Source organism: Dipodomys ordii, unplaced genomic scaffold, assembly GCF_000151885.1.
Source record: "Dipodomys ordii isolate 6190 unplaced genomic scaffold, Dord_2.0 Scaffold23, whole genome shotgun sequence".
NCBI lineage: Eukaryota > Metazoa > Chordata > Mammalia > Rodentia > Heteromyidae > Dipodomys > Dipodomys ordii.
This window is the reverse complement of record NW_012267239.1, coordinates 7,691,842-7,708,287: the sequence shown is the minus strand read 5'-3', so window position 1 is coordinate 7,708,287 and position 16,446 is coordinate 7,691,842. Positions and strand designations below refer to the sequence as shown.

Genomic DNA, 16,446 nt, shown 5'->3' with positions numbered 1-16,446 from the left:
GCCGCCGGGGCAGGGTTGCCTGATAGCGTCATTTGGGCGGTCAACGCGGGCGGCGAGGCGCATGTGGACGTGCACGGGATCCACTTCCGCAAGGACCCCTTGGAAGGCCGGGTGGGCCGAGGTGAGAGCCCCTCGGCCGAGCCGTGGGATCCGGGGCCTGGCGGTGCTGGGTGCAGCAGGGCCGATAGCTGCAGGCCCCGAGCCCCCTTTCTCCACTCCGGGGGCCCATGGGCTCTGCAGCGAAGTTTCCCACTGCATGCAGTTTGCTCGGAGGATCTGGTCACAGCCCGGGGCCTAGCGTTGGTTCGAAGCTACCAAGGGCCGTCGAGGCAGAGAGTTGGCGAGAGGAGTTATATTGGGATCCTTAACCCTGCATGATCTCACACCCTTCATCCTCCCCGCTTCCCCCTCCCCCCCCCCAAGCAGGGAAAGTAATAACGAGGGCGGCCTTTTGCCCCCTCCCCAGCTTTGCAATCTTTTCAGGCTTCACAGGGTGCCCTCTTTTATCGCGACGGTCCCTGATCGATTCATACCCACCCACAAATCGGTTGCTTTCCTTGCTCCTAGTGTAGGAACGGGACTTGATTCTTACCCAGAATAGCGAGGAATCTTTCGAAGAGGATGGGCCTGGAAAGTTTGGTTGTGGCTGCCTCCCCATCCCACCCCCACCCCGCCCTCGTTTGGAGTGAGGGATCTGTATGCTTATTTTTAAAAAAGTAAAAGCCACCCAGAGGGTGGTTATGTTAAAGCCATCCTGAATAGGTGAGTGGTGGTGGCATTGTGTCAACTGGGTCAACCAGTGTTAGATCTGAACTTCAAAGTGCTGCTGTCTTCCCCAGGTGGTCGGGCCCAAAAGGTATGATCCACTTGAACAACAAAGTGATTGTGACTTAACTGGTTGGGCAACAGTGCTGTTTACAGAGCTACACAGTTCGGAAAGATGGCATAAGAATTGCTAGAGCAGGTGGTTAAAAAGGCAGATTCCTGGTCCCCAGCCCAACCGTGATCGATAAGGCTTTGGTCTGTTTCCCTTTGCTCCTACCTGGATTTCTGCAACAGGGATTCATTAGATGTAGATCACCCCCAGATACCTCTTTGGAGAGATCTACTCTAGATTCTTTGTTTCTTCTGTAAGTAGGATTGGAAAACAGGTTTAGAAGGAAGTTCCTTTGCTTCATGTGTTGGAAGGAGATTTATGTTGTATGCTGGGTTTAGAGGCTGCCAAATTGGCAACGGGCCACTCTCTTTCCACAATGCTTAGATTTTGGCTCTTGACTTTACTAAAAAGTTTAACTTAGTGTTATCCAAGTTCTTTGCAGTTGCCTGAAAGTTTTCAGTATCAGGAGTTTATTGCTTTATGCATGGGAAGTCTGCTTTATGCATGGGAAGTCTTGGGACCCAAAGCTGCTTTCTGAAGCTATGTTTGTCTTGGAAGTTGGTTAGCCTTGGCATGTAGGATTCAGTAGCCAAGGTTCAGTTAAGCCAGGGTTCTAGTTGTGTAGCAGCCAAACCCAAATTTTATAGAGCTGGCTTTTTTTTTTTTTTTTTGAGAAGGTGTCTTGCTATGTAGCCCAGAATGGCTTTGAATTTGTAATCCTCCTGTTTCAGCCTGCTGGGATTACAGGCTTGTACCACCATGTTGGGCCCTAACTAGATGTTATAATTGGAAGTTACTACTATCTATCCTGGATCCTTCCTCCTCCTGGACATGGAGGAAGGAGCCCTTGAAGAAACTAGAGACAGTTTGTGGACTTTGACTCTTGAGATAACTGTGGTTAGGGGCAGATGGCTTGTTTCACTTAGCAGATAACTGATTTCCACTGGGTTACATTGTTCTATTAGGTTCCCTTGTGTGGAGGATAAAGCTCACAAAGACCACAAGAGTTTAGTTCCAGGTACTGCCTGTATTCAGAAATTCCAGTTTTAATTTTGCTGGTGCTGGTGATTTTGTTGTTTTGGCCTGGTCAGCAGTCAGCCAGGCTCTCTGTCCTTGGGTTATTGGCTCATAGTTGCTGTTCCTTGGGAGGAGTTTATTGAAGCAGGTAAAATTACACGAGCCCTAGTTAGGGCTCATGTGTATCGGAGACCTGTTTTGGATACTAGCCTTTGGGGCATTGTATAAGTGGAGGGTCCCTGGCTGTACTCTGTGGGAGAAGAGGGGGTGGGTTTTCAGCTGAAGTTTGGACTGGCCTTGTTGCAGCGTTGCACTTAGCAGGTTCCTGAGAGTAGCATTTTGCTGGCATTAGGTCTGAGGCTGAAATGTGCTTTAAGTTTCCAGGCAGGAGTCAGCTCTCTGGTGTCTTCTGTGCTTAGGAGTCAGTCGGATCCAGGAAGTACAGCTGCTCATACCTCCATTCCTTTTTTGGCCCTGTTTGGATAAGGGTGTGCCAGGTATTTGGAGACCCTTTTGCCTTCTGCTCCCACAGCTATTTACACTAATTGCAGGAGGAGCTGTCTGCTCCTTTTCTTTGCCCGCATGCTTGTGATTCTGTGGAAAGTTCTCCGTATGTTGAATAATTCAGGTATTTGTTGCCAAGTTAGTCCAGATAAGGATTTGGCCTTCTTTTGATAATCTTTATAGTCTTTTGTAGTGTTGTATTCTTGGAGTTGAGCAGCCCAGGCAGGGCACCTGGTAGTTTATTCTTTCACAATATTTATTGCTTATCATCTGTGCCTTGAGAATGGCTAGTGCTTATGGCTTGGAAAAGAAGTTTCTTTTGTTTGTTTGTTTTTTTTTTGTCGAGGCTTGAACTCTGGGCCTGGGCGCTGTCCGTAGGCTCTTCAGCTCAAGGCTAGCACTCTACCACTTGAACTACAGTGCCACTTCTAGTTTTCTGGTGGTTTATTGTAGATAAGAGTCTCAGACTTTCCTGCCTGGGCTGGCTTTGAACTGCGATCCTCAGTTCTCAGCCTTCTTAGTAGCTAGGATTACAGGCATGAGCCATTGGTGTCTGGCTGGAAAAGGAGTTTTTAATCTGCATACCTTGATTCAACAGATGGAAGGACCACTATAGAGAAAGTGTTTCCGCAGTGCTCACCAGCGTTTTGGCAGACTGTGTGCTACCGATTCTTTGAATGTAGTTATTCTGGCTGGTTCCTTTTGACTCTGACTAGGAAAAGACCTGCTTGCTTTTTGGCTTAAGGGCACAGATCTTGGCTTGAGTTTAGGGAAAGGCTTACTTCCTTTCCTCTGCACGGAAGCATATCTGCTGGAGTTGTATGACCTTAAGGAACTTGCTTTATAGCCAGGCAAAGGTAGCTCACACCTGTAATCCCTAGTACTGAGGAGGCTGAGGGGTGAGGTTCATAGTTTGAAGCCAGCTGAGCAGACAAATCCAATGCTTACCCAATTAATCAGCAAAAGAGCAGAAGCGAAGGTATAGCTCAAAGTGGTAAGGCATTAGCTTTTAGAGAACAAGCTGAGAGACAGCTTTCAGGTCCTGAGTTCAAGGTCCAGCGCGTGCACACACATACACACCAGCTTTACCAGAGCCTTTCCAATACTACACACACACACACCAGCTTTACCAGAGCCTTTCCAATACCACACACACACACACACACACACACACACACACACACACACACACACACCCTAGCTTTACCAGAGCCTTTCCAGTACTACACACATACCTCCCCCCCCCACCCTACTACTACTCTGGCTTTAGAAATCTCTGATATGACTAAAAAAAACTCCAGCCTGGGTATGGGTAGGAAAGTCTGTGAGACTCTTTTTAGGTCGGTCATGGGGTTTGAACTCTGGGCCTGGGCGCTGTCTCTCAGCTCTTCAGCTCAAGGCCAGTGTGCTACCTTTTGAGCCACAGTTCCACTTCCGGTTTTCTAGTGGTTTATTGGAGATAAGAGTCTTACGGATTTTCCTTGCCAGGGCTGGCTTGGAACCATGATCCTCAGAACGAAGCCTCCTGAGTAACTAGAATTACAGGTGTGAGCTACCATCGCCTGGCTCAGCCTGGCTTGTGAGACTCTTATCTCCAAAAAAAAACACTCAGAAAACCAGAAGTGGTGCTGTGGCTCATGTGGTAGAGCGCTCGCCTTCAGCTGAAGAGCTGAGGGATAGCGCCCGGGCCCAGAGTTCAAGCCCCACTGCCAACAAACAAACAAAAAACCTTAATTCTAGCGTAGGATAAAGTGTTACTTTTTTTTTCTTGATGACCTTTTACATGGAATTAAAAATAGGGCAGAACATGGCTCCAGAGGAGAAAAATGCTGGCTAGTGGCCTGAGCTTCTCAGATGACAAAATCTGTAATACTAAAGAAGACCCTTTCTGGGTGCCAGTGGCTCACGCCTGTAATCCTAACTACTAAGGAAGCTGAGATCTGAGGATCATGGTTCAAAGCCAGCCTGGGCAGGAGAGTCTGTGAGACACTTTTTTTTTGGTTAGTATTGGGGCCTGAACTCAGCCTGGGAACTGTCCCTGAGCTCTTTTGCTCAAAGCTAGCTCTCTAACATTTTGAGTCACAGCTCCACTTCCAGTTTTCTGATAGTTAAGAGATAAGAATCTTATTGGCTTTGAACCAAGATCCTCAGATCTCAGCCTCCTGAGTAGCTAGGATTCCAGGTGTGAGCCACTGGCACCAGCTTGTGAGACTCATCTCCAATTAACCACCAGGAAACTGGAAGTGGTACTGTGGCACTAGACTTGAGGGAAAAGCTCAATGAATGACAGTATCCAGGCCCTGGATTTATGCCCTATGCCTGACAAAAAGAAAAAAAGATTCTTTTCCTAGGCTTTCTTCCTTTTGACCCTGAGGAGATAAGAGCTTGCACGATTAGATGAGTCAGCCAGTCGCTGTAGCCTCTGATTTGCCTATTGCCTCAGAATTCTCCCCTTATTCTGTCACAGTTCATCTGTGGACCCTCAGCCACGTACTGGAAGTTCACAGGTAGTGAATTTAGGTCACAGTTCCTGCCCTTTTAGGATAGTTCTTTAGGAACTAGCCTCCCTTGAGAAAAAGTGACTCAAAAGTATGTCGTGAGGAGACCCAGTGGTGACCCTTAGCCACGGTGAAGCTTTATGGTGGTGGTTTCATGCTGATAGGTTCCCGCTTATTCTAGCTTTCCTACTCGTGGGCTTCCCAGCTGTAGTTTCCCAATTTATTACTTTTAATTACTTATTTATTGTCAGTCATGGGGCTTGAACTGTGGGCCTGGGTGATGTCCCTCAGCTCTTCAGTTGAAGGCCAAAGCTCTACCATTTAAGCCACAGCGCCACTTCCGGTTTTCTGAGTTGTTTATTGGAGATAAGAGTCTCACAGACTTTCCTATCTGGGCTGGCTTTGAACTGTGATTCTCTGATTTCAGCCTCCTGTGTAGCTAGGATTACAGGCGTGAGCCACCATTGACTGGCTCCTTTTATTTTCTTTTTAAGTCCATTTTCTAAGCTCCCCAGAATGAAAGCATTTATTTAGTGTTTGCTGTGTGCATAGTGCATATCTTTTCCCTGCTAGCATGCCAACATGTCTTTCTTCGCATCGGATACTCTTAAGCTTTGGCAGGCATTTTTATTCTTTGTGAGCAAACTCTTTGGGAGGTAGGTGATAGGCCTGCTTTATAGTTGAGAGAACACATCTAGGGGGGGAAAAACCCCACAATTTAATTGCTGGAGACTGCTCGTGTTGTAGAGCATTTGAGGCTCCGAGTTCAAACCTCAATACCAACAAAACCCAGCAACACTTGGCTTAGCATCATATAGTAGAGTGACAGAGCCAAGATTCAAATCCAGACCTGTCTTAATCTGAAATTGGGGCTGAAATTTCCGGGTTTTTTCTTTTTGCTTATGTGGTGCTGAGGAATTGAACCCAGGGCCTCAGGCATGCAAGGCAAGCACTCTACCACTGAGCCACCTTCCCAGCCCTGGGGCTGAATTTTCCAAGGAGCCCAGTCTCTCTGTTGTCTACAGCTGAGCAGCAGCAGATGCAATGTAGGGCCTTTGGCCTCCTTTTTTGGTTAACTGTCTGGGCTATATTGTGCCAACTTCAGCAGTATGCTGACTGTACGCTTCATTGTATCTTTGTAGATTCACAGCTGCTGTGAATCTATAAAGGCCAAGAAGGGAAGGAAAAAGTTTGCTTTTTGCTGCAGCATCTCTTGGGATTTGAGATCCTAAATAAAAACACAAATGCAACTTTGCATGTGGCAGATCTCTTAGGATGGGTTCTTACACTTTAAAAGGAAGCTATTTAAAGCTGAGCCCACGATTAAACAGTTTTTCCCCTTGGTCCTGGGGCTTGAACTCTAGGCCTGGGTGCTGTCCCTGAGCTCTTCAGCTCAAGGCTAATGCTCTACCACGTGAGCCACAGTGCCACTTCTGGCTTTTCTCTTTATGTGGTGCTAAGAAATTGAACCCAGGGCCTCATGCATGGGAGGCACGCACTCTACCACTGAGCCACCTTCTCAGCCCTTTGGTGAGCAATTTTGGTTCACAGGACTGACTTCTCAGCTGTGGAACCAAGACAGCCACAGATTATATTGCTGTCAGTTTCTTTTTCAGTTTGACAAGGAGGGAAGAAAAAAGATTGGTTCACATGTGTACAAATTTTCTGGGTATCTATAAGTCAAATCTACTTAATGTTCCAAGTTTGTAAAGATTGGAAGAAGAAAACTTTTTTTTTTTTGTCGGTCACTGGGCCTGAACTCTGGGCCTGAGCACTGTCCCTCAGCTCTTCAGCTCAAGGCTAGCATTCTACCACTTGAGCCACAGCGCCACTTTTTCTGCTTATGTGGTGCTGAGGAATTGAGCCCAGGGCCTCATGCATGCAAGGCAAGCGCTCTACCACTGAGCCACCCCAGCCCAAAGGAAACTCTTTGAGCCCAGTTGGAAGAGAACTAGCAATCTTTTATGTGTCAGAGGTTTATGTTCCAGAGGTTTTAGAGCCTGGGAAAAAGCTGGGGTGTTAGCCGTACATCCTCTGCAGCATGACCCTTCTTTGATTTCTTGAGGAGATGTCGGAAGAAAAAAGTCTGAGGACAACAGTATTATGATAAAAATGCAGTGGGTTTCCTGTCCTATTGTCTCATCAGCCCATCTGATCTCCTGGTGAATGTCACTTACAGGAACTGTTAACAGTCATGTTTATTTTTTTGAGGGCTTGACCTCAACCACTGAGTCTTTCAGTTGATTTGTTATGTCCTCTCCCTTGAAAATTTGGTGATTCAGAGGATATAGCTCTTGCTGTGACTACTCTTAAGCATCTCCTCAAGGATCTAGGTGCCAAATGTTACCAGGGTCACTATGTGAGAGTAGAAGGCCATCTTGAAGTCTCCAGTCCATGCTGGAGGAGAGGCTACCCTACAGTTCGCTCGGGAGGTTAGAAGGTAGATGAGTATAACACTGGAGGAGTCAGGCTGTGCTCTGAGAGAGAAAGCAGAAGTATCTTTTGGAGCTAGAAAGTGATGTAGTTGTGGAAAGGCCCTACTTTATTATGTGTGAAGAAGAATATGTATATACCCTTCTTTTTTCTTTTTTTTGGTCATGGGATTTGAACTCAGGACCGGACACTGTCCCTGAGCTTTTTTTGCTCAAGATGAGCACTCTACCACTTTGAGCCATACCTCCATTTCCAATTTTCTAGTGGTTAATTGGAGATAAATGTCTCTCATACTTTCCTGCCTGTGCTGGCTTTGAACCGCAATCCTCAGATCTCAGCCTTCTGAGTAGTTAGGATTACAGGCGTGAGCCACCAGTGTTCATGTCTATAACCTACTCTTGTTGAGTTTGTGAAATGGAAGGTGGCTCCCTGGGATTTAGCCTTCTTTTTTTGTGTATATGTGTTGGTACTAGGGCTTGAACTCAGCCTGGACATTATCCCTTAGCTTTTTCACTTAAGATTGACACTCTACCACTAAGCCACATCTCATCAAAAAGCTAATTGGAGATAAGTGTCTCATGGATTTTCCTGCCCAGGCTAGCTTTTCACTGCAGTCCTCAGATCTCAGCCTCCTGAGTGGCTAGGATTACGGGCATGACCCCCCAGTGCCTCGTGGATTTAGGCATCTTTGGTGCTTGGTGTTGAGAACAAGGCTTGGCTTTGTCTCCTATGAAGTTTATTCAGTAGGCTACATCAAATGACTACTATGTCTCAGGCACTGGAGCTACAATAGAACTCTTTTCTTCAGTCTTTTGAACTGAGGAAAAATGTTCAGCAGAGTAGGTGAGGCAGGCAGGAAATTGGAGAGCAGTACCCTTCTTTTTATGAGCTGCTTTGTCAGCCTTGGAACTTATTTGAATGAAAATTTTGAAAAAAAAAACAAGTATAGTTGCAATCTTTGTAGTAAAGACAATGAAAAATGACTTTCCTAGTGAGACATCCTTTTTGATTTAGACTCTGAGCTTTCCTGACAAAGAAAAAAAAAAAACAACACCTAAATTAGTGTTCCCAGCTGTCTCCCTTGACTGCAGGAGGCTTCTCCGAAGCGCCCCCTCTCAGGAAACGAAGCATCCACCATATAGATTTGTATTCACATAATGAGTTGAGTTTTTCTCTTCCTATCCTCCAGACAGCTGGCAAAGTCATGTGAATGGCCTTCCACAAAGTTCAGTGTATAGGTTATACAAGGCTGTTGGAGTGATTAGTGTTGTAGTTTCTTTCATGTTACTCTTCTCTTTCATGTTACTCTTCCATGGTAATAGCTTTCTGATTCTTGCCTTTGTGTTAGCCTCTTTGGAGCCAGGTGCAGCGGGGGTGGCCCCTTCCACTGGGAGGGTTATTGGTTAGCATTGCCCTGGAATTGCTTCTAGCAGTTCTGGGGTCTCTATTCTTTCATGTCTCTCCTCTGATGTACTTTCTCTTTTTGTCCCTAGCCTCAGACTATGGCATGAAACTGCCAATTCTACGTTCCAATCCCGAGGACCAGATCCTGTATCAAACAGAGCGGTACAACGAGGAGACTTTTGGCTATGAAGTGCCCATTAAGGAGGAGGGAGACTATGTGCTGGTATTGAAATTTGCTGAGGTCTACTTTGCACAGTCCCAGCAGAAGGTAAGGCTTGATCAGGCCCCTCCATGACCAGTTGGCCAGTCCTCTGCCATGGGGCCAGAGGAAAAGCTGGATGCCTCCTAGCATCCAGAGATGCTGGTGTGACTATACCTGCCCTGGGGTTAGTAACAAAAAGCATCCCAGAATCCTAGTTCATGGTGACTAGTTGATCGTGTGAAGGCCCTCCTGCTTTCTTCCCTTCCTTGGGTTTTTAACAGCATCTTTTTTCTTTTTCTTTTTCCTTTTCCCTTTTTTCTTTCTTTCCTTTTCCTCCCTCCCTCCCTCCCTCCCTCCTTCCCTCCCTCTCTCCCTCTTTCCTCCCTCCTTTCCTCCCTCCCTCCCTCCTTTCTTTCTTTCTTTCTGTCTGTCTGTCTGTCTGTCTGTCTGTCTGTCTGTCTGTCAGTGTGGAGCTTCAACTCTGGGACTGGGCGTTGTCCGTCAGGTCTTCAGCTCAAGGCAGTTGCTCTACCACTTGAGCCACAGCGCCACTTCCAGTTTTCTGGTGGCTAATTGGAGATAAGGGTTTCATGGACTTTTCTGCCTGGGCTGGCTTTGAACTGCAACCCTCAGATCGCAGCCTCCTGAATAGCTAAGATTACAGGTGTAAGCCACGAGTGCCTTGCTTTTTTTCTTTTCTTTTCTTTCTTTTGTGCTGGTTCTGGAGCTTGAATTTAGGGCATGGGCACTGTCCCTGAGCTCTTTTGCTCAAAGCTAGCACTCTACCACTTTAAGCCACAGGACCATTTCCATTCTTGAGCTATTGTGTTCAAGGCTAACTATCACTTGAGCCACAGGTCCTCTTTCAGCTTTTTTGGTGTTTAATTGGCTATGAGATCTCATGGACTTTCCTGCCCAGGTTGGGTTCAAACCTCAATCTTCAGATCTCAGCGTCTTGAGGAGCTGGGATTACAGGCATGAGCCACCAGTGCTTAGCTAGCAGCATCTTCATATAGCCTTACTCTTTTCCCCTAAATTTCTTCCTTTCCATGCTGAGCTTGGCACAGAAGCAACATGGTTTTCATTTGGCAAAGGTAAAGGACTCTAGCTATGCTGGATAATGTCCAGAGCCATCATTTCTTAAAGTATTTTTAAGGGCAGGTATGTGACATCCAATCCTTGAGGGGGTGTGAAGCTGGTGTTTTTCTTGACATTGCCTCCTTTTTTAATCCTGGAAGGTGTTTGATGTACGATTAAATGGCCATGTTGTGGTGAAAGACTTGGATATCTTTGATCGAGTTGGGCACAGCACGGCCCATGATGAAATCATCCCTATGAGCATCAAAAAGGGGAAGCTGAGCGTCCAGGGAGAAGTATCCACTTTCACAGGGAAGCTTCACATTGAGTTTGTCAAGGTAACACTGCTATTCTACCTCATAGCTTAGGGATAGCCCAGAAGAGTGGGTGGGGGAAGATGTTTGCTACCTCATAGGACTGACAAGTTTCCCATTCCTTAGGGATACTATGACAACCCCAAAGTCTGTGCACTCTACATCATGGCTGGGACGGTAGATGGTAAGTTACGCTTTCTACCTGCTGCCTTTTGACTTGGACTGAAGGATACAGTGAGGAAAGACTTGGGAGATAACTTTGTTGATCATTATTTTCGCAATACTTAAAGTCAAATAGTGGGGAATTCAGAGTTAGATGGATGAGGAGGAAGTATCTGATGGTACTAGTCATAAACTTTGAAGTAATATTTCTATATTTCATACATATGTGTTACATATACAACATGTTCTACATACTGTATATATTAGTCACTTTATATATCATATATATATACACACACACACACACACACACACATTGCCTAGGTTTTTTTTTTTGTTTGTTTTTTGTTTTTGATGGGTTGTGGGACTTGAACTTGGCCTGGGTGCACTCCCTGAGCTCTTTCTCTCAAGGCTAGTACTACCACTTTGAGTCACAGCTCCATTTCCATCAGTTCTTTAGTTAATTGGAGATAAGAGTCTCATGGACTTTCCTGTCCTAGCTGGCTTTGAACTGTGATCCTCAGATCTCAGCGTCCTGAGTAGCTAAGATTAAAGGTTTGAGCCACCAGTGCCTGGCCTTTTTGTTTAAAAATTTTTTTTATTATTAAGTAGTTATACAAAGAGGTTACAGTTCCATGTGTCATGTTATGCATTTTGATCAATACCAGCCCGTTCATCATTCTCCCTCGTTTTCCTCCCTTCTAACCCTACCCTCAAGTTTTTTACATAATGTACATTGAATATAATCGCAGTACTGAGGATTGAATTTAGATTATCATTCCAAGGTGGTAGCTCTACCATTTGAGCCATGTCTCCAGCCTGTTTTTGCATTGGTTATTTTCAAGATAGGGTATTTCTTATCATCATGCTGGCTGGAGGTACTTGTGTATCTACATGACTGGGTTTGACTGGTACATGACGCTGTGCCTGGCGATTGTGCTTCCCCTTTGGTTGAGATAACAGACATACCATGCCAAGACATGGCATCTTATAAGCTTTTATGCCCTGGCCAGCCTTAAAATGATCCCCTATCTCTGCCTCTCAAGAGGCTAGAATTATAGATTTGAGCCCCTTTGTCCAGCCTGTGTTTGTATCTTGCTAGCAGCATCTAATCAGCTGTTTGGTCTTGGATAAATTCCTTTAACTTCCTTGTGGGGAATTTTTTTTTTTTGGTCGGTCGAAGGGCTTGAACTCTGGGCCTGGGCACTGTCCCTCAGCTCTTCAGCTTGAGGTTAGCGCTCTACCACTTGAGCCACAGCTCCACTTCCGGTTTTCTGATTGTTTATTTGATATAAGAGTCTCTTAGACTTTCCTGCCGGGGCTGGCTTTGAACTGCGATGCCTCCTGAGTAGCTAGGATTACAGGCGAGAGCCACCGGCACCCGGCTCTGTGAGGAATTTTATTTCAATAAAATTACATTATCCGGGCTGGGAAGGTGGCTCAGTGGTAAAGTGCTTGCCTTGCATGCATGAGGCCCTGAGTTCAATTCCTCAGCACCACATAAGCAGAAAAAGCCGGAAGTGGTGCTGTGGCTCAAATGGTAGAGCCCTAGCCTTGAGTTGAAGAGCTGAGGGACAACGCCCAGGTCCAGAGTTCAAGCCCCATGACCGACCAAAAAAAAAACCAAAACAAAAATTACATTGTCCTTGGGCAATGGCGGCTCAAGCCTGTAATCCTAGCTATTCAAGAGGCTGAGATCTGAACATGGCAGTTTGAAGCCAGCAAGGACAGGAATGTCCATGAGATTCACTCAATAAACTATTCAAAGCCATGGTAGAGTACTAGCCTTGAGCATAAAGAGGTTCAGGAACAGTGCCCAGGCCCTGAATTCAAGTCAGTGGACCAGAAAGAAAAAATTACATTATCAATTGATAATAGTTCCTATTGGAGTGTCTGACCTTTTTTGTTATTTAGAATTGCTTGAAATTTTGCATCTATTTCTTAGGAGGAAAAGGGGGAGCCTGGGAGAATCCTTCAAGTTTTGGTAGTCTGAAAGATTCCAGTATTGCTGAAGGACACTGGGATAGTTCATTTATTTATCTCTTTGAGATTGAGCCTTAGGGTTTAGATCTTCCTGGCTGCCAGTTTCCTAGGCTGATTTTTGCCAGGAAAGTTTGTGTCTTAGTGACTTCTCCCCAACCCTACCTTTTCTCACCTTGTCTGGCATACATAGACTATCAGCCTTTTATATTGATGACCCCAAATACTGTTATCACCCTAGGAAGATGATACCTTTCACCAACACAGCTCAAGTCCCTGATGAAGAAGAGAGGGACAGAGGGTTAGTGTGGGCTGTGATCAGTAGATCTGTAGATCAGTTCTTCAGTCTCTGAATCAAAAGGGAATGTGGGATTGTGGTAGGGAAAAGGAGGGATTTGAAAAGTTAAGTTGTGGGTGTCAGGTCATTATTCCTGTCCAGATCTGGACTTCTTAGGACTCTGAAGAATTGGGACAGGGAAGAGAGGGCTTTCTCTCTGTTGCTTTAGTTAAATCTGAAGAAGACTAGTGTTCCCGGTGCTCTACTGTTGCTCCTTTCTGTAGCGTCTGATTGGGTCACTGGATTCTGCTGTGGATCCTGATTGGGTCACTGGATTCTGTTGTGGATCCTGATTGGGTCTCTGGATTCTGTTGTGGATTGTTGGGTCACTTGATTTTGGTGTGAGTTGTTGGTTGCTCTTAATGGTCTGTCTCACTTGTTTAATAAGCTTTCTTTTTTGTGCTAGATGTACCAAAGCTACAGCCCCATCCAGGATTGGAGAAGAAAGAAGAGGAGGAGGAGGAAGAAGAATATGATGAAGGGTCTAATCTTAAAAGACAGACCAATAAGAACCGGGTGCAGTCAGGCCCCCGCACACCCAACCCCTATGCCTCGGACAACAGCAGCCTCATGTTTCCCATCCTGGTGGCCTTTGGAGTCTTCATTCCAACCCTCTTCTGCCTCTGCCGGTTGTGAGAACAAATGACCATCCTGACAGGGTGGAGGGGAATGGGAGAGAAACCAAACATGTTCGTTTGGGTTTCTGTATTTTTCATAGTGATAACAACATGATAAGGAAACTCCCCGAGAAGCAAACAAAACCCAGACCTCTCCACACAGTAATTAAAGGAGACAAAAAAGAGGCAGAGTGAGTGGAGGGCAGCTCTCACCTACCACCTAGTTCCAGACCCGCTTCAGTCTTAGTCCTCTCTTCGTAGCTGGCACCTGGCTGTCATTTTCCTTTCTGGGGTACTTAGGGAAAATGGATCCTTCCTCTTCCAGGATCCTCTTTGTATACCTAGCAGAAAGGACTCTGAACTCTGAGCAGTCATGGTTCCCTTTTTTAGGTTAGAAATTAACACAGGGACATGTTGTCTTATTTCCTGAGAAGACCAGCACTGAGAGTTGGGTATGTTCTGAAGTTATGTCCAGATAAGTATTGAGGTGTCCTAGGATTGAAAGTAAGAAAGATATAAAGCCAAAAAAAAAAAAAAAAGGAGGAGGAAATCCAAAAAAGGAAGAAGAAAAAAAAAAGTAAATGTTTCCTTACTGGAAAGCTGATCTGGATTAATCCAGTGATTAATCCAGCATCTGAGCTTTGTTATCGCTTATTTCCCTGATGTGCCAGTTAGAGGATTGTCTGGTATCCAAGACAATTAGTTTACATCGGGTCCTCAAATTGCCTCTGACTTGTCACTACAACAAATCATTTTATTTTCAGTGCCTATTGGGGGCTTGATTTCTTTTCAGTTTTGTGGTGGTTTTTTTTTTTTTTTCTGTCTTAATCTGGCTCATTTGGAATGTCTTCTCCCTCTGAATCATCCCACTAAGTTATTGCCAAGAAGGAAAGGAGATGGGATTGGGGCTCTCTTCTGCTTGAATGTCTTCTCATCTATTCCCTTACCTTGTTGGTACCTCCCTCCCTGGATCTCTGAGCCAACAGCCAAGAGAACCTGACCCAGCAGGTCTTTACTGGCCCCTTTGTAGGGTCTTGCTGCCAGGGACAGGAATGCTTTCCAGCCGGCAGCAACAGAACACTTGACCTTAAAAAAGTCTCTTCTGGTCTTTGGATTAGAAAAGGCTTATGTTAGCATAACTTAAGAGCAACCTCAGAGACTTGAGCCCTATTCAGTGACAGACCATAGTTCAGAATGTGTAGTGTCTGATGTTCATTTGTCCCCAGATCCTCTGTGTCATACTTTAACCAGTTTTACTATACGCTTAGAGTTTGCTCCCAAGGAACTAGACTGGCTACACCAGCCCCGTGAGGTTTCTCATTGGTCTCACTAGTAAGTATCCCCTTCTCTCATTTCATCTCCTTATCCAAGCAGCAGTCAGTGATCCTGGTGTGATGGGCTCAAAGATTCCCAGTCAGCCACCGTCCTGACAGCTCTGAAGCTAACCTTAGCATCTAAGTGTGTTTCTTGAATTCCGTGGAGACATTTCAGTTGGAAATGAAATTTCCCTGTCTCCTTTCTTTCTGGTCACCTTTATCTGTTTCCCAGTTAGGGCAACAGTAAGGAAGAACCCAGTCAAGCTAGTAAGAATTTGGGGCCAGTGGGGAATGAGAGGCCGCAGGATTAGCTTCAGCGTGGCTGGAGCTGTATTCAGTCTCAGGCCAAGCCCCCTTTTTTTTTTTTTTCCAGAATGTGTTACTTTGAGTTTGTCTTACTGTATCCTTTCTTTGGAGAGCTCTCTATATTCAAATTGTTCCTTGTGTGACAAAGCAGGTAGCTTTTGGGTTCATGTCCTCCTGACTCTGGCTCTTAATGATTACTCCAGGCCAGCATTATTTCATTGTTTGAGAATTGTAGCTCTTTATTTTCTTGGGACTTGGACCTCAATCCTAGGGTACTGAGTGGGCAGCTGGCTGACTATGGCCTGAGGTCGCCACCAGAAGAGCACTCTTAAGCCCCCTACCCCCTTTTTGCTTCTAATGATGAGGTACTATATATATAGCCTTGGTCTTGGGGACCCCTTGCCTGGGGCAAGGGGGAATGTCCTGACTCATTGGGATTCTGATTGTGGTTTGGTTCCAATTCCATCACAACTCCCAAAGCTGTGGGCCACTGTCAGCAGATTAGACAAGATGAAGGAGGACTAGCCACCTCCATTTGCCTTGTTTGTTAGTTTGCTTGGGTCTCTGAGGAACCGAGGGGTCTTGCCTCCTCACCCCAGCCCATCCCTTCGGTGACTCAGAGTCTCAGAAGGAAACCCAGACTCCTGGGGCCATTTCCTAATGGTACTGTAAGGCAGGCAGCTTTTTCTGCCTCTGCTTCCAAGCCCACCCCTTTCCCCTGGGGTAGGAATGAGTGTGTTCCTCTCTGGTTGTGTCAGAAAGGACGGAACATCTGTCTATGGCTAACAAACACTTAAAGGGAAAGTGAGGAAACCCGAAGAAGTGTGTTGGGGCTGGGGTAGACTCTCCTGGAGTGGAGGCCACACCCACCCAGTCAACATGGCTGCCTAGAGCTGAACTTGAAAGCTCCCCGCCCCCCTTCAAGATGACTATAGGTACATGAAGTTATGACTATAGGTACATGAAGTTCCGGTTAAAAAGGTGGGACGGGGCACGCTTTATTTTTATTTTTGTATTACGTGTCTTAAATTACGCTGTTCATCTTTTGCTTTTTGCACTGTTCATTGCCCTCCCTGTATTTTGAGCTAGTGCAAGGGTTGAGAGGCTTTGGGGTGGGGTCTGCCTGAGCCTGGAGGTGTGACTGGTGCCAGTCAGGTTGTTGAGGTGAGGTCCAGGCTCTCTTCTACAGGATCTATATGCTGTCCTAGGTTTTGTTTTGTGTGTGTGTCCCCTCTCCTGTTTTGGGGGCTTGAACTCTGGGCCTGGACTCTAGGCTGGCTAATAATGCTCTACCACTTGAGCCACAGCTCCACTCCCACCTTTTTGGTGGTTAATTGGAGATAAGAGTCTCATGGACTTTCCTGCCCAGACTGGCGTTGAACCCCAGTCTGCAGATCTCAGT

The 16,446-nt window shown here is 45.9% G+C and overlaps 1 protein-coding gene across 1 annotated transcript; it reads left to right on the top strand.

Moving 5' to 3' along the window:
- Nucleotides 1-6: 6 nt before the first annotated feature.
- On the top strand, nucleotides 7-16,026 carry Mlec (malectin). The gene is made up of 5 exons (XM_013014498.1): nucleotides 7-121; nucleotides 8,823-9,001; nucleotides 10,174-10,350; nucleotides 10,453-10,510; nucleotides 13,212-16,026. The coding sequence occupies exons 2-5, from the start codon at nucleotides 8,837-8,839 to the stop codon at nucleotides 13,439-13,441; spliced, it is 630 nt and encodes a 209-aa protein (XP_012869952.1). The 5' UTR covers nucleotides 7-121; nucleotides 8,823-8,836; the 3' UTR covers nucleotides 13,442-16,026.
- The last annotated feature ends 420 nt before the right edge of the window (nucleotides 16,027-16,446 follow it).

What these genes read in the sequence shown, in the direction of transcription:
- Mlec (XM_013014498.1), top strand. Translation starts at nt 8,837, where the DNA reads ATGAAACTGCCAATTCTACGTTCCAATCCCGAGGACCAGATCCTGTAT. An exon ending in TTGCACAGTCCCAGCAGAAG is followed by an intron (nt 9,002 to 10,173) that starts GTAAGGCTTGAT and finishes TAATCCTGGAAG; the next exon opens with GTGTTTGATGTACGATTAAA. An exon ending in TTCACATTGAGTTTGTCAAG is followed by an intron (nt 10,351 to 10,452) that starts GTAACACTGCTA and finishes CCCATTCCTTAG; the next exon opens with GGATACTATGACAACCCCAA.